The sequence below is a fragment of the Lathamus discolor genome, chromosome 14 (assembly GCF_037157495.1).
Source record: "Lathamus discolor isolate bLatDis1 chromosome 14, bLatDis1.hap1, whole genome shotgun sequence".
Taxonomy (NCBI): Eukaryota; Metazoa; Chordata; class Aves; order Psittaciformes; family Psittacidae; genus Lathamus; species Lathamus discolor.
Window position 1 is genome coordinate 5,864,283 of NC_088897.1, and position 23,090 is coordinate 5,887,372.

A 23,090-nucleotide genomic window follows, 5' to 3' on the forward strand; every position below is an offset into this window, starting at 1 on the left:
TAATTAGCAAGATACAACCGTTTTTATAGTCTGCAGTGTCAGATACATTTTCTGATAAGATACAGCAAAATCATTGGTTAGTCCATGCTGATGCAGGGGTCTCTAGGTAACCGTGACCACTTCTTGTTTCAACATGTTTCGACATGTCCCAGCTTGCTCAAGCATTACCGTTGCACTATCTCAGCAAGATGTACATCCTGTTCCTTAAGCATCTCAGGGTGAACATTAATCACAAGATCACCGTGCCCTTGAGGCCTATATTTCCACCAGCTGCACAGTATCATGCCCTCTGTTACTTAGCCATTCCGTTGTTAAGCTCTCTACACTTCCCCCGTTTTCTTTAGTAGCAAGCATAGCCATATTATGATTAAAAGCATTCGATATCATTTTTTGTAAGCACTGCATAATACACGGCAAAAGCAAAACTGCTAGTAATATTACAACCACTACCAAAACAATTTTCTCTATTAGGCTAATAAGCCAGGGAGATAGTCCGAAAGAGGCTAACCAATTCGTAAAAGGATCACTTGTTTCTTGTAACTTCCGCATATTGTCTCTCAATTGTGCTAATTGTTTGTGAATGCAGTTAGAATGGTCCGAAAGATTCATGCAGCACATACCTTCAAACTCATCACACCCATGACCTTGTGCGAGGAGTAAAAAATCTATGGCGGCTCGATTTTGGAGAACTGCACGCCGGACTCCTTCTAAGTCCATGGCTAGATTTGACAAGATATTTGTTGTGATGTTTATTTGTTTTCCTGTCCAACAAGCTAATTTTCTTAATTGAGTGAGAGCTTGAGCGGATGCTATACCAGGAGCAAAAATGCTGGCTAAAATAACTTCAGGAGGATCCCAGAGCGTAACGGTATCGGAGCACTCTGAGTCTAATTGTGTGGTTGTTCTTTTACGGCGTGTATGGGTATTATTGGCCTTAAGAACTGTCATGATATCGGGTGCAAACACTGTTAAATGGCCTATATAGCAGGGTCCTCCTACCGGGCTTCTAGGGATCCCCTGCCATGCCCTATCACCGCAGATCAAAAGATTCCCATTAGGTAAATAGCCTGTACGGGACGTTATAACAGTTTTGTGTGTGGTGTCTTGGCAATAAGCAGTCTCATTATAGGGCCTATATGAGGAAACATTTACTGGGTTATCTTGAGACATATGAGAGTCAAACTGAAAACAATATTGTGCAGGTGCAGAGCCGAGCAGGTTAAACTCTTGGATTTCAGAAACATTTTTAGCACAAATTTTGTTAACACAACTAACAAAGGAGCTACTGAGGTTAAAGGTAAGATTGGCTGGAACTCCTACTAAACAGGTTCTAAAGGGATCAGAAGCTTTAGCAAGAGCAAGGCATAAACTACTCTGGTTAACTTTTTCAGCCCAAGTGACCCACATGTTTTTTCGTTCTTCTATTTTGTTTAGAGTGTCCCAAGTTCCTGTGTTGAGGCCGAAAACGGCGACAAGTACGATCCCAATCTTCAGGTTTAACTTGCCACAGAAGCGGAATACCCACATCTTTGCCGCACTTAATCTCTAGAGACACTGTGGCTAGTGCAGTTTGAATCTGGGAGAGAATCTCCTGAACCCGGTATTTCAAATATCGTTGTTCCACATCTTCCCGGTTCTCAACTAATGGATACGTTAAGGGGGGATTTACGGGAGGAGTTATACCTGCTTCCGCCAACAGTGCTCTATAAGGATTGTTATTACGATGGGGATTCCAGGTACAGTTTACGCAAGCGCCATGTGCCTGTGATTGGCTTTGGGACACCCAAACTTTTTTGATGACAACCTCCACACTTAACCTTGATCCAAGCCTTATGATGATCTTGTAAACACGCTAAACAATAACGAGTAGGAGACAGAATCCGACCAAACACTCCAAAAAGCTCCCGAAACAAATGGAGCCCTGCCTCCCCCTGAGTCGAACAAGACAAGCGAATTCCAAAACGTCTCTCAAGTGGTTCCAGCAACGGGCGCAGGATCAGCTGCAGACGATGACGACAACGGAGCCCTGGGCTGCCCATTCGCCCGAGCAGCTCGAGTCCAGCGAGCAGGGATCCACTTGGGTCCTGTATCAAGGAGAGCTTTTGTCAGGGACAGGATATGACCTTGCCATAGAATTTTACGACGACGTCTTGGTCTTTCAAAAAGATTAAGGCTTAACATAGTAATTTTTCCTGTAGATCCTAATTGCCCTTGTCGTTGAGGTAAATCGCGTGGTGGAGCTTGTATGGCAGGGAAGAGGGGAATAAATTGAGCGATCTTCTCTCCTTTCGGAACAGTCAATGGAGGGAAATTGGTGCGAGCAAGAATAAAAATTTCTCCAGTGGAATCAGGATCTATCACACCGGGGTCAATGTGGAGGCCGTGTAAGGTGGCTGAGGAACGGCCCAATATTATACCTCCTACCGGCTGATTATTAATCAAAATGGGACTTTGAATGCCTGTAGGGACGGCGTGGGTATCTGTATTATAAAAGGTAACATCTACAGCTGTTGCCAGGTCATATCCGAGGCTACCGCTTGTTGCAGGGACGAGGTTGTTGTAGGTTGGGCGGCTATTTGTGTCTTGGCGCGGCTCATCCTCGCGCTGGCTGGGAAGTTTCCCTGGTTTTGTCGTCTACGGCAGGCATTGGTATTATGAGTGGATGATTGACACGGTCCGCACCAAACACCAGGGGCCTGACAGTCGCGACGAATGTGGCCTAATTTCCCGCATCGAAAACACTTCATTCGGGTGGCTGGGGCTGCTGGACGAGTCTGCGCAACTGCCGCCTGAAGAGGTGCAAGGGCTGCCAAAACTTGGCTTTGAACTTTAGATTGGGCGTTAAGGCCTTCAACAATTTTGTTAAGGGCTTCCACTACAAAAATCTGACTGCTCGAGGGGAGAGTATTTGCTTTATCTAAGAGGTCTTGAATTACCCAGTCGCCAGGAGCAGTAGCGATAAGGAAGCGTGTGACTTGATTACCATTTTGTATAATACACTGTTTTAGGAGGGCATCCTGCATGTGCTCCGCAACACCAGCTTTAGAAAGGGCTTGCATCAATTTGTCAACAAATGACCCAAGGGGTTCCTCTCGGCCTTGTTTAATGTTCATATACATAGGGGGCCCCCCCGGCTCCCGGATTTTGTCCATTGCCCTTTTTGCCACCCGCATAACTTCTCTTAGTTTTTCTGCTCCTATACCAGCCTGGGCATCTGTTCGAGTATAATCACCGTTTCCTAGTAATTCATTCATTGTAATTCCAAAAAGGGGATCTCCTTGGCCACGAGGTAATGCTACTGAAGCAGCAGCTTCTTCCCCCCATCTCGCATCAAATGTAAGTTTTTGGTGAGGGGTATAAATTAAACGAGCGATACCCTTGATGTCTACAGGCAGGAGAATCATTGAATTAAATAAGTAATCAAGCATCTGCTTGGCCGGTTCACTGGTAACCCCAAATTGAGCAACTGTGGCTCGAAGTTGTGCCAATAATTTCCGATCAATTTGAGTGATATCTGCCCTATGACCGCCGCCTGGTCGTGGGTGAAAAATAACAGGAAAGGCCATAGAAGTAGCAACATGGTCTTGTGCCGCGTCGGCAAGGACCCTATCTCCGTTTTCGACTCCGTGGCGTGCCAGAGCAGCCCAAACTTCCCGTCTCTGACTTGCCATAGCCTCCGCGAGGTCCGAAAGGGCTCCGGGGAACGGCTCCGTGGCATTAGGAGACGAAGGAAGGGAGTTTTGAGGAGACTCAGATGGTCCGTTTTCCAGAATAGAGGCAGATGGGGGAGAGGGAAGAGGGGGAGAAGGAGGGGGGGGTATCTCGACTGTCGAAACGGTCGGCGGATTAGGGGCAGAAGGATCATAGCGACGATTTTGACCTTGTGCCAAACGGGCACTTTCGGCCGCACGTTTCTCTGCCTGTACCATCAAGAGTTCGTTATGTATCAAGCGCCATAATTTGGATAATTTTTTAGCAGTTTTATCATCATCTAATGTAAGATCCCATAATCTATCGCCGTAGCGACGCCATTCCGACAATTGGTGAATAGAGTGGGGATCACTAAAAATACCGAGAGACCGAGCATGAGAAAGAAGGGCAGGGAGGTCCTTATCAAAATCTAAGCCTTTTACCCCCCGACGACGGAGGAAGGCAGTGAAAAGATCATACGCCGCTTGCCTGTCCATATTTACCGGATCCGTTGCACCCTCCAGGCGTCGGCAGCGCGTAGCAGCAGAGCCTGCCGATGCAGCACTCTGGGCCAAAGCAGGAGACGAGCAGTCCACCGATGTAGCACTCCCGTTCTGCAGAAGCCGTCTTTATGGCGAGACCTGCACCCAACGCAACTCCTCCAGGCAGAAAGAAGGGTCCCTGTTCGGGCGCCAGTTGTTGGAGTCACGGAAGACAAGCCTCATGCTCTCATGGTCAGCAAGTCTCGTTTATTTAGCAAGATACAACCATTTTTATAGTCTGCAGTGTCAGATACATTTTCTGATAAGATACAGCAAAATCATTGGTTAGTCCGTGCTGATGCAGGGGTCTCTAGGTAACCGTGACCACTTCTTGTTTCAACATGTTTCGACATGTCCCAGCTTGCTCAAGCATTACCGTTGCGCTATCTCAGCAAGATGTACATCCTGTTCCTTAAGCAACTCAGGGTGAACATTAATCACAAGATTACCGTGCCCTTGAGGCCTATATTTCCACCACCTGCACAGTACCATGCCCTCTGTTACTTAGCCATTCCGTTGGTAAGCTCTCTACATAAACTAGCAGCTCTGAGCATGTAATCCTCAGCATTAAGACTATTCTACAACCATAGGGATATGGCATAAAGTAATTGCACTTCTAGAAATTCTCACCTACCAAGCCCTTTGAGACCGAATCACATGAATCACAGACTGCATTTGTGACAAATACCACCAGGAAAGCTGGGATAAAAGAATATATGCCAGGCATATGGGAAATTCTAAAGAAGCTTTCTTTGAATTTGAAGACTCACCCAATGAAATCAGTTCCTCACCTTTACGCAATTTGTTACCTGTCTTTAAAAAAGCAAACAACCTCCCCCCAAACCCAACCCCACAACAAGCTGCAGCTTATAGGCCTGTTGCTTATAGGAGAATAACCTGTTGTTTCTTACTACAGTGCAGGATATCCAGAGCACCACAGCAAGTCTCTTCCAATTACTGTAAAAGCTTTTGTGAAGAGAGAACAAGCATGGGAAGCCATGAGTCAAGTGCCAATCTAGCCCCAGTTAAATTACTCTATTTTTACATCTCCATTGTATCTGGGATGGAGATGAAGGCTCCAACAGAGCAGTCTTGAGTTTCAGGGCTTGCTTTTCATTGCTCTACCAAGTTGTTTCACGCATTTGAGCATTTCGGAGCCTAAAAGCTACAAGTTTGTTTGATAACAGTCTGGCAGGCAGAGGCCAAGTTCAGAACAGCCTCAAAGTTTATTCAAAAGGGCAAATTAAGAGACGGGAAAGTGACTAAGACTCACAATAATGGCACTCCAATCCCCATACAGCAAAATCACAAAAGGCTCAGAAGCAACGGCAGTTTCATGTGTACTATATACATATATATATATGTATATATATACATATATGCAAGTTTCCTACCCTTCCTTGACACATTATGATCAGAATGAGAAAAGACTGAGCACTCCAACACTGTGGACAAGACTTCTTGGCTGAGAACTGTCATGACAGTATTTCACAGAGGACTTAAACTTGCGACTAACTTAAATCTCTAGAGTTTCACATAGCCTGTTAACCTCAACAGGACCAGGCTGCAAATTCTCTGGGGGGAGGTGAGAAGATGGAAAAATGGGATTCTTTCCAAAGTTAAGGATAAACTAAAAAATACCCTTCGAGATCCTTAACTCACTGAAGCATCAAATGCCAATGCTTTACTTAAAACATACAAATCCTATGATAAAACTTATTTAAAGGCTTTAAAAATAAAGAGTGAAACCCAGAGGTGATTAAGAAACATTTGTGAAATCAGTCTTCCTCCATCCACAGGAAGTCACTGCAGTATTTCACACATGGCACACGCACGTTCTATATATACATATTTCAAACTCAAGGGCAAGGGAGGATAAGGCAAAGCCTCGGCTGTGGCTGAAGAAAACTATTTTTGAGAGCAAAAATTAATTTTTAACTCCCTTTCCACTACTGAAACAAGCTGTACACAAGCAGTCAAGCCAAGAGTCTCATTTAACAGCTATCTAAAAGGTTTCAGAGCAGAAAGTGCTAGCGCTTTTGGGAGAAGCAAGACTCTCATGACAAGAACTGCCCATGCCAGGACACTTGAGCACCTCCGTAACTATTTCTTGGTTTAAGAATGTGCTGCGAATGCTCCAAGGCAGAGCAGTGCCCAGGTTGTGTAGTCAGCTCTCAGCAGAAAGCTGTGCGGTCCATGGCTGGATGTTCTCCTGATGCCTGCAAACAAAGTCAGAGAGAGCTCATGCTGGCCAAGGAAAGACCATGAACATCTCTTCTGTGTGATCATCTGGCTCAGGAGCTGAATTCAATATTTCCTGCTACAATCCAGTGTCTTCAGACTAATCACAGAAAGGTTTGGGTTGGAAGGGACCTTAAAGCTCATCCAGTTCCAACCCCTGCCACGGGCAGGGACACCTTCCACTAGAGCAGCTTGCTCCAAGCGCCTTCCAGCCTGGCCTTGAACACTGCCAGGTATCAGCTCTTCTGAGACATTTCCTCAGCCAGCCTTGATGCAGTCCAATACTGTTGCCTGAGGGAGGCAGAACGTGAGCAGGGTACAATGTGGCCAGCACAGAAGCTGTCCTACCAGACACCAGTTTCCAGGTCTGCAGATTTGCCCTCCTGCCTCCAGAAACAGACACAGCACAATAATGCAGTAGAAGTAACCACGGACCAGAAACCCCCATCCACCAACTGGTACCCCCTGCTCCCATCCTTTCCTGTGCACCAACCACCATGCTCTGGGCCAGAAAGGAGTTTCCTCCCAGCCCTTCCTTAGTCTGGCCTTGCCAAAAAGAACCCCACCAAACAGGAGATTTATGAGTCAAGGAACAAAATTCTCCTTGCCAAAAAGTGATCAAAACCAATGATATTTTACAGCTTAAATTAAACTCCTGCAACAAATGGATGAGAAAATTTTTGCAAGGCTGGTTAATTACAACATGTAAAGCATTTAAGCGACACCTAAATCACATTTTACAACCTTAAGTGGAAAAGGCAATCTTACTCGGTGTAACTCCCACCAAGCATCCAAGGTCATCAAGCTCTTGGAATTGTGCTTTACAATAAGGCACCCTGCACTGCAGTCCATTTTCATGCGAAGTAGATTGTACCTGTTCTTTCTCCTTAGTAAAAAAGCAGATTTCCACAGATGTGGCAGGATTCTTTCCATCCAGGAACCTTTAAACAACTCCCAACAGCTTGCATATTAGTACACTGAAAAGACTTGTCACACACAAGACATTTTGCTCATTTGATCAGCATCATGTAAATGATCTGTTTAGGCCTTATTGAATACAAACAGACTCTCAATAAACTCTGTTGGGTTTGTGAGGGTTTTATGTTAACTTTTATTTCTAAACCTCTGAAACAGCCAACATCTCTCCCTCTAGTGTCTAAACAAGCTAAACAGTTGTTTGCAAACACAAGGGTTTGTGTGTCCTCTTAAGCTGTTGGAATTCCTAGTGCAGCACAACTTCCCACTCACTATCTCAGCAATAGAAAATGGGAAAGCAATCACCTGCTAGGTATGTAGCAGGGGAATAGGGTCTTTCAGCTCCATGGGAGAGGCTCAACACCAGTGAGTCAGGGATGGTGGAAACTCTTGATAAAACAACCTGCAAGCAGAGGAAAACCAAATGCACAGGATGTGGTGCCACACTCAGATCTTGGCCCCCATTTCATGAGCTCTGCTGTTGGGTTTGAGGTTTTACTACCCCGCCTACTGAGAAAGAACAAAGCTCCCTGGAAGACAGCAATTGAAGCAAAACTGACCATGAAGAAATCTCCGTGTTTGTACCCCTCCTACTGACTCTTCTCTTTAGTTTTATTATCCTACATAAACCTTTTCACCTGTGGCTCAGATGTCCTGATTTAAGCAGCAGCAACAAGAAGTTAAGAAGGCTATACAATTCTACTACTATTCCCAAGGCTCTGAACAGCAGCTGTCACATCGATCAGAGGGGCTGTTAACTTCATTCTGCTGCTCTGAGCACTTGTCTATACTACAGACGGTTTTATCACATTAGCTATGCCGTGTATCCTCCTCCTCCACAACATGGAAACTGCTATTGCAAGACACGAGCACGTAAACCACCACCGCCCAATCTGGTTGAAAATGCAGAATGAGCTAGAGGCCATAGAAATGCAGCTGCACCTACACAAGGTATGTCAGCCCTAGCCCTACAGGTAAAACAGTCATTGCCTTCAACGCCAAAGTCACACCAGTCTGATTTTTTTACCAGCACTTGAGCCAGCAGGAAACCCAGGACTAGCAATCGAGACAGTGGAGCAGCCTGCCTGCAGAGCAGGGTATACACACAGCACTCACTTACATACAGGTTTCTTCATGCCCTAAAACATCATTACCTGATTTGTTTAATCAGGGACTTTACAAGTCATGTTCTCTCCATTGATGCTGAGGAGTGGATTTCTTTCCAATCCTTTGCCAAGTGTTCTAGAGGATGTTCCTGTCAGAGCAAAAGCCTCATCTTGCACTTGCCTAAAGAGAGGAGCCCATTTATGAGATCTTGCTCGCTCAAGGACATGCAACAGGACATTTGTGCCCAATAAAGGCGGGCACACGCAGAGCTGTTTCCTTCAGCACTGTTCTGATGGCAGCTGGGAAAGGAGGGGGAGGGAACTCATTAAATAATAATTAAAAAGAAAGTAAAAACTCAAAGCTCCCTCCTATGGTCACCACAATCTAACAAGAACTAGTGACAGAAATTAGATGTTGCTAGATCGTAGAGGCAGTAGAAATGAGTCAGTACACACAGGGAGAAGATTTGACACTGTAAAGGGTATCTGCACATTAAACACTGGGCTTTACTGGCAGGCTTTCTGCCCCAGACGAAGGCTCTGCAGGACATCTGGACAGTCAAAACCGTGAACACATAAAATAACACACTGGACTTGTGGGCCAGGCTGGCTGATGGTATTACAGACCTGCTTTGACTATTTCATTTGCATAACAACAAAGATGCAGCTAGTGAGCATTCAGGGCTGGCAAAGACATTTACTTTGTTCTCCTTTCACCAGAGGCCAACAAGCAGACCCTCAGGACACAGCAATCCATACAGAACAATCCATATATTGGTCTGCTGCTCTGGTGACCAGAGATTCATTTCTCCCAGGGGTAACCACTTACCATATCAGAAAGGCCAATCAGTCTTAATGTTTCCCTCCAAAAAAAAAGAAGTCAATATCTTATTATCCTAAATTCTTGAAAATAATAAGATGCCATAATTAAATGAGCCATGAGAACACAAAGTAAATCAGGAGCAGAACACAGCGCCTAAGAGCACTGATGTTTTCTTGCTCTTTCCATAATGCCTAATTACAGGATTGAAACATTGGTGGGGAATATTGGTACCATAGGGCATACTGAGACCAGAAGAGAAATGAACAGCAATAGACTGCAATGCATCCAAGCCATTCCCTTCCTGCATTAAAAACCAACAATAATAATCAGGAAATATGGCCATTTCCCCCTCCACTCCCAAATAACTTCTCTCCCAAGTTAAGAATCAAGTCACAATTTGAAAAGAAAGAAAAAAAAGGAGAAAAACCACAAATTATCTAAGGCAATACAGCTTCTTAGTATTTTGGAGCTTTTCCTGTTTTTTCCTCTTTATTTTGGAGCATTTCCACTTTGCTTTTATAAGCTCCTCACTCTTAAAACACCACAACAAGAAATGCTCTTTTGTTAAGAAAACAAAGGAAAGAGCTCACACAATGTCCTAGTGGCTGAGGCTCAAAGAAACATTAGCAAACACCAAGAAACCTCTTGCAAGATCATCCTCTCTCTTGACCCTGGCTTTTCTCTTGGGGGAAAAATACACATATATGTATATATTTGGGGAATATATATCTATGTATATTCCCTGAAGCTTTCCTTTTGTCAATTTTTTATTTTAAGCAGACACACTGTACTAAAATCATGAAGAAACTCCACTGACACCTCAAGTTGCTTGCACGGGTTGGTAAGAACAAAGCCAAAGCTGTCTCCTCCAGTTCCCTCACCTGGCTGCTCCTCCCAACACTTTCCAAGCCAGATGTCTCCTCTGACCAACAAAGCCAATTTTCCTGAATTCAGGAGAGACATCCAATAGGATTTTCTTTAGGCTATTCAGAAGGCAGCTACCACATAATGCAGGCTATTTAAAGAGACTTGGCTGAAGTCAAATTTAATAATTCAAGAGATTTAAGAGCAATATGCATTCAAAAAACACCCTGCGTTGCCTAGGCACCGTGTGCCTTTTAGCTGCTGTCCCTGGTTCACTAGACCAGTCTTGATGTTGCAAGGACAAAGGTTTTCATCTTTTGAGAACATTTATCAGCAGAAAATAAGAAATTAGAATTGCAATTCACTCCAGCATCAACTCCTGAGGTTTAGCTTTCAAAAGCATAAGGAAGTACTCACATGTCAGTAAAATTGTTAGTTTGGAACACTGAAATAAAGAGCATTGCTAAGCAAAAAATAAGAATTAAATAGAATGAAACTGTACTGGGTTGAACTTTGTAGATTTCTCCATCTGCCACCAGACCTCTTCATTTTGCAGAATGCACTGAGAGAAGCACCATGACATGATGGGCCGCACATCGCCCCTTGGGAAGAGGCACAGGGCTTGAGATCCTGCTCTGCTAGGAGGTTGCTGAGGAATCCTGTAGAGAAATCCAAACTCCTTCCTTGCACTTTAACTTTTGCAGAGTGGCATATTAATACATCCCAAGGGAAAGCATCCAAGGAACAAGAAGCACCCAAATTCCATTCTTCCCTCATGCCCAAACAACAAAAATGGACCTACTGCATTCACAGAATTATAGAATCACAGGATGGTTTAGGCTGGAAGGGACCTTAAAGCTCATCCAGTTCCAACCCCCTGCCACTAGACCAGGTTGCTCCAAGCCCCGTCCAAGCTGGCACTGAACACTGCCAGAGATGTGCCATCCATCTTTCCACACAAACTCTTAAGAACATACTTGCCAGTGAATAAGCCCAGGTTGGCATTCCGTTTTAGGCTGCAGAAGCCCTAAGCTTTCTTCACTTGCCAATGAAACACCTTCCAACACACTTCCTAGTATTTCCATACCATATCCAATACCCCACTATAAAGACAGCAGAAATCACTACCCAGAACTTCAACAAACCAATATTCTACCCTGATGTTTCTGTACTATTTTGTAGCATGAATATAAATTAAGCCCATATGACTGAGATAGTCCCCAATTTCATCACAACCACAGACATTTCTTCCCCTCCTGGTTTTGTTTTGCTGTTATTAAACACATAGCAATGACCTTGCCTCCAAGCAAACTTTTCCCCTTTGCTCTCCACAAATATCCGCTCATCAAATCACTGGAGGGGCTGTTTGTCAGGCTGAGCACAACACACTTGGGTGGTTCACTCTCCATTTAAAAACTATCAACTCCCAATGTGTCAGATGGCAAGTTTAATTTAGTAGGCTAAGAAATTACTCAGTCTTGTAAAATCACTGCAATATGGTACGTAACTAACTCAGTAAGTCCACCTGACACGCAGGGCTGTTAATACTACTGATCAGCCCCATCCTTGCACAGCTCTGCCCAGCCGCTGTGTCTGCAGAAACAACTAAAATGTAGGTGACCACTTCCTTATTTCTTCCCAGCAACACACTAGAATGTTGCCGCCGTTACTGAGGATTTGCTACATGATCATCAATACAATCAGTAGAGAGCAGAATAAACACAGTCTGTATCTCAGAATCAGAATAAAGAGGCAAACAGGAGCTTTTTCATGTTCTGTTTGTATTGCACTGAGTATGGTGGAATATAAGGACTGGGACTGCTAACAGGGCAGTTTCTGTGTGCCAGTCAGTTAATGCCTGCTGTCATTATGGATTTGTATATGGGCAGTGCAGGCATCTATCTGCTAGACACTTCCTGCAAAAGACATAGGGGCCATTAAAAGGCACCATGAAATACAACAAAAAACCCTGATATGACAGGAAAACCAAACATAAACAGCAAACAACATGCACGATGCTTCAAAGAGACCCAGCAGACTCAGTGACAGGGGTCCCTTGTTCAACTGAAACACACCATCAGCACACAAAGTTCTCAATGCAAATACAAGGGAAAACTCATGCCATGGGATTTCAAGCACTCAGCTTAAATGCAGTCAGGAGGATCTGAAAACTTTAAACTGATCTTTTTCAACTGTCAACAGTGAGAGGAAAGGGAGAGAGATACACGGTTTATTAAACAGTTCATCAGAGAGCACGATGTTTTGCTATGGCATCGGACACCCTTCCAAAGAACATCAGAGACTATTTCTAGATGCTGTCAATGTTCCCCAGCTCTATAGAGAAGAATTTCTTTGAGCTATCCCAATGCAAAAGACTCAAAAATGAGAGGTTGGGATGCAATAATCCACATTCACAACCACCCTCATGGTCTATGAATTCGAAATCTCTACACGAAAATGTAGAGCACTCTGGCCTTGACCCAGCAAAGCACTTAAGTATTCAGCTGCTTCCTCTTCGACTTCAGAGGGACAGTTTACATACCTAGAGCTAGTTCATGTCACAGGGCTTTGCTGGCTTACGATGAAATAGCTCAAAAATGTCCCAAGAGCCCACCCGCAGATCAGCTTTACCTTGCAAAACACAGGGTCTCCTTGACCATCTCCTTACACAAAACAAAAACAGGAACAGGAGCAGGACACTGACTGGAGCCAAAGCATGTCACTTTGACATACATTTTCCAGCTGCAATTGGACTCTCTTCATTGAACAGAGAATGCATAATGAACAGAAAACAAAAAGGACAAAGCTTAAAGGTAAGAGCCACTGTAAGACCATACTGCATAAGAAGCTGTCACTGTAACACCCTCTGAAGATCTGCCTGCCTCAACCAGACCCTGGGACAAGCTTTCCTCGTAGTGACACCTCTATGGGCGACACAGGAGTAGTGTGCCCTACCTCTGCCAAAAGGATGGAGGATGCTTTGACGGGATGGTACCTTTCAGACATGGCCTATTGCCTTGCTAGCAGCAGCAGCCCAGGTCTCATTGCTGATGCAAAGAGGGAAGAACTGAACTGGTGCTGATACTTATCTGGGGAGGTTTACTTTGCTTCATTATTAGTAATTTTGCTTATGCAAAATATTCCATAACAATATTCCTATACCACCTGCTGGAAACCACCTGTGAGAATGCAGGCAAGGCATTGTGCATTAATGTAATGATCCATTCATCTACCCCAGCACGAGGAACTGCCCAACGTACACAAAGAGGGGTGCTGGCTTCTGACACATTGCAGTGCTTTTATTGTTATTGCTGTACTAAACTTTAATTACTTTTTAACTTAGTTATTTACACAGAACATAAACAGTTCAGAAAGATAACTGTCAACCAGCCAAGGCCTCTTTGGCAGGACTTTGGGATGAAATCTTACTCTTCTGGTGATGGCAGCTCTGGCACAGAACTGCTTCAGTTCTGTAAAATTATGTCTATATATGTTTGATCCCCTTGGGGAGACTGCCAAAGCACCAAGATTAATTAGCAACTTACCTAAAATACGCTCTCTATTAGATAGATCTTAAAGGGCTCCTTGTCACAGACTGCTTTATAAAAACACATTTTGAAATATTAATGAATCTAAGTGACAGAAGATGACATTTTGAACTGTCTCAGTGCCCATTCTCGTCTCCACACTCAGTAAAATGAGTTTTATGAGTTTCATGACAGCTCTGCACTTACATCAGCTTTGCAGAGTTCTAGCTAAATCACAGAAGATAAACTCACTTGATGGACAAATATAGCATCATTATGCTCCCAGCTACTGCAACATCCTCAATCAATGCAGTTTTACATGTAAATGTATTCAAACTGACCACAGTGCAAAAGTAATTGCAAAGGCTCTTAGCAATTGCACTGAAATGTACACTCCTAGTGCACTTCCCTAAGGAGAAGAACAAGAGACAGGTATCAAATCATTTGTGGAAACCCTAGGAAAAAGTTGCAGACTATAAGTGGTCTGTCTGCCAATACAAGCAAGATGGGGACAAAGTTTCATTCCTGGTAGCAGTGGATGTTTCATTTACTAGTCTTCCTTTCCAAGCTGTTTTCAGTACTGCTGCTCAACAAGCTGGATTTCTCAGGGAAAAGCCTGGTTGTTCCACTCCAGGCTTCCAGAAAGGCCATGCTCCAGCCTGTTTCCAGTCCAGAGCTGGCACTTGAAATATGGACATGCCTGCAGAAGCCTTCATCAGCAGTTAGCCTGGGTACTGCAGTGCAACCAGCCACACATTTTCCTTCTTCACCTGATCCTCAGACTAACAGACTAAGGTTTTAGGGGAGAAATTAGGGCAGAAGCATTAGTTCACAGACTCATCCAGTCCTCTGGCAGATCCAGCATCTATGAAAATGGAGAAGGGCTGGAAATGCTGTAAGAACCTCACCACAATTAGCAACGCACCACCAAGGGGTTTGTGCTGTAACAGCATTGGAGACACAGCCCAAGACTGCACAATCACAGAATGAGATGCTACTGTAGCTATCCTCATCATACCGATGCTGCTAAAAATAAACCAGGAAGACATTCCTCACCTGAGGCTCAGGAGGGTTCTGGTATGTAGCTGAGTCATGCAACAATCATTAAACTAAACACACCTTGATCCCTGGTTTACACTCCATCAACACAAGCCAAAACCCCAAACCTTTTCTGCATATTGAAAAAGCAACACTGCACCCACTGAAACAAGGCACAAGGAAGTAATTTGAAGGTTGAAGCCTCCTAGAAAACACCTGCAGTAGTAAGATCAAACTGCATTAAGAAAGGAGGAAGCAAGAACTAGCTCACACCATCTTTTTTCTCTAAAGAGAATTTAAGAGAATGTGTTTAATGCTTGTGGAAGACAGACTGACAGCAACATCCTTAGTCAACAAAACAGCACAAGCCTCCCTCCCCATTAGCACCACACACATTCTGCTTGGCTAACTGCAAGGCCGTGCACTGCCAACGGGATCATCTGTGCCAGAAGCTTAACACGTTTCATCAGCACCAGGTCAGCTCAAATGTGTAACACAAGCTCCATTTTTGATGTCTTGTCATTTTCCCATACCAGTCTTACCACTGAAGACTATATCCCTACCTGTCATTTGTACCTAAGCTACTTAGAGCACACGTATGTATGCTGGTACGCATGTAGGTACCGAAGTCTAGAAATGTTACCTACACTTTACTCAGGTGTAAGCACCTTGTTGGTATGAGAAAGCTAACAAATCCACCTGGATGTACAAAGAGATTGTGATGTGTGCACCGCTCCCATTTTCCTACCACTCTCAATATTCCTGCTGGCCATTACAGCAAGTACAAGGTCATAGTTACTGTAACTGCATCCAACAAGCTGCATTAGACTACTCCAAAAATTCACTCTTTACCACTTTCCTTCCTTTTTTACTGTAACTTGTTAACACTTCTCACACACTAAAAGTCCTCTTGAGAAGCTTCACAGTGGCTGCTTACAATCTAGTCACTTCATATAGTTACTATTCACTTCGTTCTACAGTGGACAACAGTGCAACACATCGCACACGTGAGGCAGGCCAAATTCTGAGAATGCCATGCAGCTTTAAGTTGTAAGTTGGTTTAACTTAGACACATGGGAAAGCAAGGAGCAACAGGAGTTTAGGAAATAGATCCCAACTGCTACTGTAGTAACAAAAAGAAAAAACAAAACAAACACCACAGCAAAAACCACCAGACTTCTCAGTTCAATAAATGAAAGACATCCAAGCATCAGTGTTTTCATTCTTTCTAAGCCTGAAGCATTTTGACTTGCACACAGGCACCACTGGGACAGCAGCCGTCTTTAGCTCCACACTTCAATGTAGAGTGTGAAAAATAGGCCAGCCAACAGGTAATGCTGAGCATCCAAAGCACCCGCTGCCAGAGTCACAGTGCATTTGAACTGGCAGCAGATGATTCACAGTGTCCTGGTCAGTGTGGGAAAAGGGGAAAAGTCCAGCTCAGATGCATGAGCTGCCTGAAACAAGGTGATTTTGCAGACCCATTGTCACACAGATCTTCATCTTGCATCTTTCTGATGTATATGTTTCCAAAGGCACTAAGTGAATTGAGGGTGGGATGACAACCCCCTTCCCTGGTCAAGCATCCCTTGCCCTTTGTTCCCTCTCACAGATGACACCAACCTCTCCAGCTCTTTCCTTTTCCAGGGAAACTGCTGCATTACTGCTTCCTGCAGGCATCCACACTCCAGGAGTAACATCACAGGAACAGAACTTGGCCCCATGTACAAGCTTCAGTTTCAAGTTCAGTCTCAATAAGACCATTGCGAATTCACCTTTCCAGTTTAAAACTTGTTATACAGGTTGAGCTTACTGCTACCAACCCAACCACTGTGAGCCAGGTTTAAAACTGCCTTAAGAGTTTTCACCCCCCAACATGCTGTTCATTTTATCTCACAGATGACTTCAATATGGAGGTGAACAAACCTAACACTGCTTTAGGCACGTAGGAACAGTGTCAGAGAAACAGGGCTGACTTGATGTCTGTCACACTACCTAAAGTTTTGTACTAACGCTTCCTTCTTTTCTACTAAGCTTTGAATCAAGAGACACCCTCTGCTACACCTGCCTGTGGGTATCTCCAGAAGACCTCGCTCAACAGCAATCACAAAGGCCAAAGAAATGCACCTCCCAGAAAGGCGTGTAACACTCATTCCATGACTACAAACACCTTTGTCTTCACAGACACAACACTGCTGCTGAGGCTCAGATGATCTCTGGGCTTTAGAGGTGACTGAAGCAGGATGCACAGAAAGGCTGCAGCATTCGCAAGACCCAGTTGCCCAAGTCACAAGCCACAGCCAACACTCCACACTGACAAACTGTTTTCCAGCATTCTTGTACCCACTTCACAGAAGCCATAATTTCATGTTAAATGAGCACTGCCACATGGTGAGATAAAGCCGAGCTTTCACCCAGCCACCCCTGCCCCTGAACTGGCTGTCCCTGTGCCATGAACACCACCAGTGAATTGATCAAAATTCATTATGTTTGCACAGCAAAAGGGAGAAAGGTTGGGAAAGATGAATGTGTGCAAGGGGAGGGTAAGTTTCCAGCCAAACCATCCTCATGTCCATTTTGTGACATAAGTGCATGGACACTTGGGCACTAGACGGACAGTGAGGTCCCCAGGGTCAGGACAAAGGGCTGGGTTTGGAAAGGCCAGACTGCTCCCCCCACAAGCCAGTCCCAGCTGAGCAGCATTTGAACAGCTCCTGCACTTCCTTGAGGATGCTCTCTCAGTTACAACTGCCCAGAAATGAAGTTCAGCAGACCTGCAGCAGCTCACAACACAAGGCACAGGAACACTTAACACACTTTGCTGCTTCCTGACGAGAGCCCAGGCAGGTCCAGGTCTTGCTCTACACACTCTGTGGCTTACAGAGCACACAGGGAAACAAATCACCTCAACAAGCTAGTCCAGCGCGATCACTTGGAGATCAAGGCTGACTTTACAGCAAGAGCAGTAAGAGCTGGACATGTATGGCAGGGACCAGCTGGCTGAAAGCTGGAACAGACCCCTCCAAGCTACTCTCACAAACACCCAGGTATTAAGGTAAGGAAGGAACATTCTCCTCTCTTACATTCTCCTCATGAATCACTTTTCCTTTAGTTCAAAACTGACTAAAAGCCCAACTTGAAGGTGAATCTGCTTCTCCTGCCTCCATGGAAAGGGCCTCCCCCAGGCCAGCTGGGATAGTGGCCACCAGCCTTGGTGGGCCAGAGCCTCAGGGCTCATTACTAGGCCAACCCAAGACATGTGGCCAGAGCTGTGAGCCTCCACCTTCCCAGGCAGAGCACGGCCCTGGGGACTCCCTGCCAAAAGGATCAGCAGAGCCAGGAAGTCAAAATCACAGTGGGATTAGCAGCTCGTATCAACACAGGAGGCACAGCCAGAACAATCAGCATTAATAACAGGAGTGTTAGAAGGGGAATTAAGCCTCATGTCTCTGGGATTAAGCTAGTTTAATGATTAGAAGCCACTATTCAGAGCTGAAAATGGGAGACTACCCCACTTGCCTCTTAACTATATGGGCTGGCCAAACGGAAGGTATCAGACCTCGGTGTCTTCAGGATTCTGAATGAGGACAGCCCTTTTGGTGGCCCAGCCTCTCCACCTCACTCCCCCAGAGGCTGCCAGGAGCTGCAGAGACTTCAGAGAAGTTATCCCCCTACTTCATACAAAATAGGACTTTGCCACATACACCCACCAAGTTTGCCCCTACCCTCTAAGATACCACCAAAGCACATTTGCATTGAAAAACAGTGGGAATATTTAACTGAAAACCTGGAAAATTGGATATTTGACGAGGTAAAGACAGAATTCCTGAGAAGAAAGCAGCGTGCAAAACATACAAAGCTGCAAACCCAAACTCCACAGGCTTTACACAGCTTATTGTGCCACGCTGCCTTTGTTTAAACAGCAGTATATCCATGTTCTCTACCCAGTCTCCCACACAGTACACTGCACATCCTCCCCTACTCCTCCCACCCACAGATAAGCACACTCTGGAAACAAAGCTTGAAGAGATAACTGGAAGCCCCAAAAGAAGGACAATGCTATTCCCTGTAGGGAAGCAAAGACAGCCACATAATGAAACTGCCTGGTTGGGATGCTGCTGTGGTCTCTTGAGGATAGTATGCGCCTTAAAATTAATTTGTCTGTTATTCCTGCAACACATCCTTATTTCTAGCCACTGAACTTAAACATAACTTAATTCACTCTTTTCTTTAAATCAGAGCCATTCCTGTTGGGTAAACGACCCTGAAATGCAATTTACACTGACAGTATAAAGCAGCCCTGCTGCAAACACACACCTAACCCTTCGCATTCCCTCCAATGATCAGAAACAATAAACCAGCTATTTATGAAACTGAAAGGTCAACCTAGGATGCATTTCTGCAGGGGACAGATGCATGTTACAGCTGGGGGGTGGGAAAGTCTGAGCACAGCGCTACTGGCCCAGAGGGCTTTTGGTTATTAACTGCGTGGAAGGCCCCCCCACTCCAGTGAAAACCCAGACAGGCCTCATTCCCTGCTCATGCAACAGTGAGCTGTGCACTCACCCTGCAATGTTTTATTGATAAGGCTCTACTAACTCTGTGTTAGTCAGGCACATGCACTCAACCATCACAAATGGGATCTATAGTACAGGTGGTTTTAAACTAGACACAGAAGCACACGCACTAGAAAGTGCAGGACAGCTTGCAAGGAGCAGAACAGATTCCAGAAGCTAACCCTGAGTTAGCATTAGGAGGGAAGGAGCATGTCACTACATTAATACAGGGGAACATCTGACCAATAAGAAAGTAATCAAAGTACAAGTAACTGAAGGCCACCCCCCTATCAATCAGGCCTCAACCCTGAAAGCTGCAGGCAGGTTTTAAAGGAGATGCTACCAAAGAACCCCCGTGACTGCACATCTATAACCTACTTCCACAACTTCAGCCACATACATGAAGCAGCAAGATAGTATTTGCAAAAGCTCTCCCCCTAGGAAGCCCACTTCTCAAAATTGGGCAGCCCTAAAGGCAGCATTAAGCATATTAAGCATCACCTGAGCTGTTGTGATTGACTTCTCCAATTGACTGTTTAATACAGCTTTGTTTGTTTGCGCTCCTTCTTACCTGCTGATGTTGCCTGGCTCCCGCTGTGATAGACTTGACAAGAGTATCTACTAATGGCTTACACATGATCTGTAACGAAAGACCCAATCTCTTATTAGTGGTTTGCTGGCAGACAGGTTTGGTGTTCAAGCAAAACAGCCTATATTTTACACAGCTTCCTGAGTGAGTATTAAATGCCACAAGAAACAAAAGTGCCCAGAGATCAGCGACAGCTTATTTGAAAATTAACAGCTTTGCTCACACCAGCTCCGAGTGAAATCTTGAACACAACAAAATCAGCAGCAAAACTCTTAACTCAGAAATACCAGGCAAAGATTTCACCTCCTGTGTTCTGCCTGATTCTGGATTTAAGACTGCATCTTCCTTTACGCAGGCAGCTCACTTTGCACAGAGGAACAGTCCCAGGGGCAAAGGAGAATATGCTGAGTTAGACTGCAGAACATCAGAGCCTGAAGATCTGAACCCACCTGCTAACAGGGCCAGAAACAACAGTCAGGAGGAAGGCCTCCCTGCAGTCCTCCAAGTCACTTTAAGGTTGTGCCCTGCTACAACTCTTGATCAACCCAACCTTTCTAGAGGAGTAATAATTGTCAGCAAAGCTTGATGAATCTCTGTTCTGGCCTAATCCACCAATTTCTACACTTACAGACAAAATACTCCCAAATTCAGGGGCACAAGAAATGAGAAAGCATCTGGACTGTAAATCCCTTACTGGAATACCAGTAATACCATCTAGCAGGCACTGGAAGGTCTGGCACTGACAAGGCAGGGACAGCAGTTTGCTGCACAGTTCACTGATATCTTGTGCAGACGGTTATTCCAACCACACCACCTGAAATGGTTTCTTTGGGGAGGGGGGAGGAAAGACTACTAAGAGAACAGAGAGCTCTAGCAAGTGGGCAAACCCTAGCTTTAAACAGGCCAGGGTTTGTGTATATCTTTACGTTTGTTTTGTAAGAGATGCAATGATGTGGAAGAGGGGATCAAGTGCATCCTCAGTAAGTTTGCAAATGACATCAAGTGTTTATCTGTTTATCACAACTCCATGGACCACCACAGGCTTGAAGAAGAGAGGCTGGAAAGCTGCCTGGCAGAAAAGGACCTGGGGAGGGTGGTCAGCAGCTGGCTGAAAATGAGCCATCTTGTGCCCAGGTGGCCAAGAAGGCTGAGAGCATCTTGGCTTGGATTAGCAATAGTGTGTCCAGCCTCGTGCAAACCTTGCTCATCCCACTGTCCTGAATACTGGGAAAAAATCAAAGCTTCTCAGGCTGTATTTAAAGAGCAGACTTCCATTCATCTACGTTCTCCACACAGTATCCCAGCCCAAACCACACGTAAGATCCTGGTCTTCTGCAAAGTTGCTATCAAAATATACAGTACTAAGAGTCTGAGTAGGGGAAGATCTAGGAAACCTGACAGCAGCTTTAAAAGCCCACAAATAAAGCAGGCAAATTTCTCTCCCTACTTCCCCATGAGTTACAACTGGACTCGGGAGCCAGTGGAACATACCACACAGTCAGCAACACTCACCGGGAAGCGTCTGAAGAGATCATGGAACATGGAGCTCGTCAGGGCACTGTTCCGTTTAGTCAGGAATTGTGTTAGTGCTTGCTGATAAACTGCAGTCACTCTCTCCATATCCAAACAACCTGTGCTCAAAAGCTATAGGGAAAAAGCAGAACAAGAAACATTTCCAGTGAAACACAAGGATGAATCACTAGCAATGAAAAAATTTCATGTCTACCAGTGCACACAGGTTTTTCCAACAACCACATATTCTTGGGTAGTTTACATGATACAGGCCTACGGGATACAACATTTAGAACCAGAAAGAAACAACAAAACGGGCCTCAAACATGTTCACCCAAGTACTGACGGCCATACGACCACGTTAGTGAAGGGCAGCATGGCTTTCTAGTAAGACTACAAACACTGCATGTAGTGTGGGGGCCGTAATTCTAAGTTTGTGGTGCGCAAGTCTAACACAGAAGGTTCACACAGCACTCAAAGCCCATCCCATAGCAGCTGTGCTGTGCACATAGCATTGCCAGCTATAGAGTTATCAGAATCTTCAGATACCACTGTATGTAGATACCCAGATCTACATACACTTAGCAGCTATGGCCAGGTTTTCTGGGTACCCAGCAGACAAGCCCTAGCTCTGATCAGGGATCCAGCTAGCCCAGAACTCTGTAGATGCTCCAGTATCCCCCTCTGGTGGGGAGCAAGGAACCAGACATACAGCAACCAGCCAAGACCTGCACAGACACTATGGATGTAAACTAACAACACAAGGATGAATGGAGAGGGAAGCATGGAGCATCGCATCCCAACATTCCTTACTGTTCTCCTCTTGCCAGGGAAGCACTGCATTTTGGGAGGTCAAAGCTGTGATCTTCACAATAGCGGATGGACCTTTTGCTAACCTCTGCCCAAGCGATTTTTCCATGGCCCCATAGCAAGTTAAAGCCATGTTAAGTGTTGTGTCCCATTCTCAAGTCAAATTCCCAGGTCTACTGCAGCTGAACACAGGCTAGAGTGGACAGGGGAAATGGATCCTGAAATATCTGTCCTCAGTTTCTCAGCCAAGTGTCTGTGCTTTGCACTTATTTGACACACACATCTGCAGGGGAAGAAAAATGATTCCTCCTCCCATGCAGATGTTTATTGTAAAACTCTTCTGTAGTAACATGCTTTTCCATAGATTTAGCCACTGCATCATAGGGTCTGCTCTAGTTCCACTCCCCTGCTACTGAAAAGCTCCAGATTATGCTCACAAAGCGCTACTCACTGGAAACACACGACACCTTTGTCTCTGGTTCCCCACTGCAAAAACTTCCTGGCCTCAACACCAAGTCAGCACCGGCAGCATCACACAAACTGAACCACGCCACTTCCCCCAAACCAACAACTCGCTTTGGCTGCTGGCTGTGCCCTTGGCTGGTCAAGACCACAGCTCTATTCCCACAGGAGCAATAGCCTTCCCTGGAAGCTGCACAAGGATGCTATGAAGCATGTCTCACCCTCGCCTCAACATCAAGTATGTTGTTTATAATCCCCACAGATCTCCCACTTTGCTTTTCATTCCAGAAAGGCCCAGCACAGAATAAAAGCCACTTGGATTAACACTCTCAGCCTCTCATTAAGCCTTAGAAGC

The 23,090-nt window shown here is 45.0% G+C and overlaps 1 protein-coding gene across 1 annotated transcript in view; it reads right to left on the bottom strand.

Moving 5' to 3' along the window:
- The window catches only part of MYBBP1A (MYB binding protein 1a), a 62,890-nt gene that overhangs the window by 20,948 nt on the left and 18,852 nt on the right, over positions 1-23,090 (bottom strand). Inside the window, exons 22-23 of the mRNA XM_065694440.1 lie at positions 21,464-21,595; positions 19,934-20,002 (exon numbers count right to left, since the gene is read on the bottom strand). Of these exons, the coding sequence (XP_065550512.1) occupies positions 19,934-20,002; positions 21,464-21,595 (201 nt within the window). The remainder of the gene's footprint in view (positions 1-19,933; positions 20,003-21,463; positions 21,596-23,090) is intronic.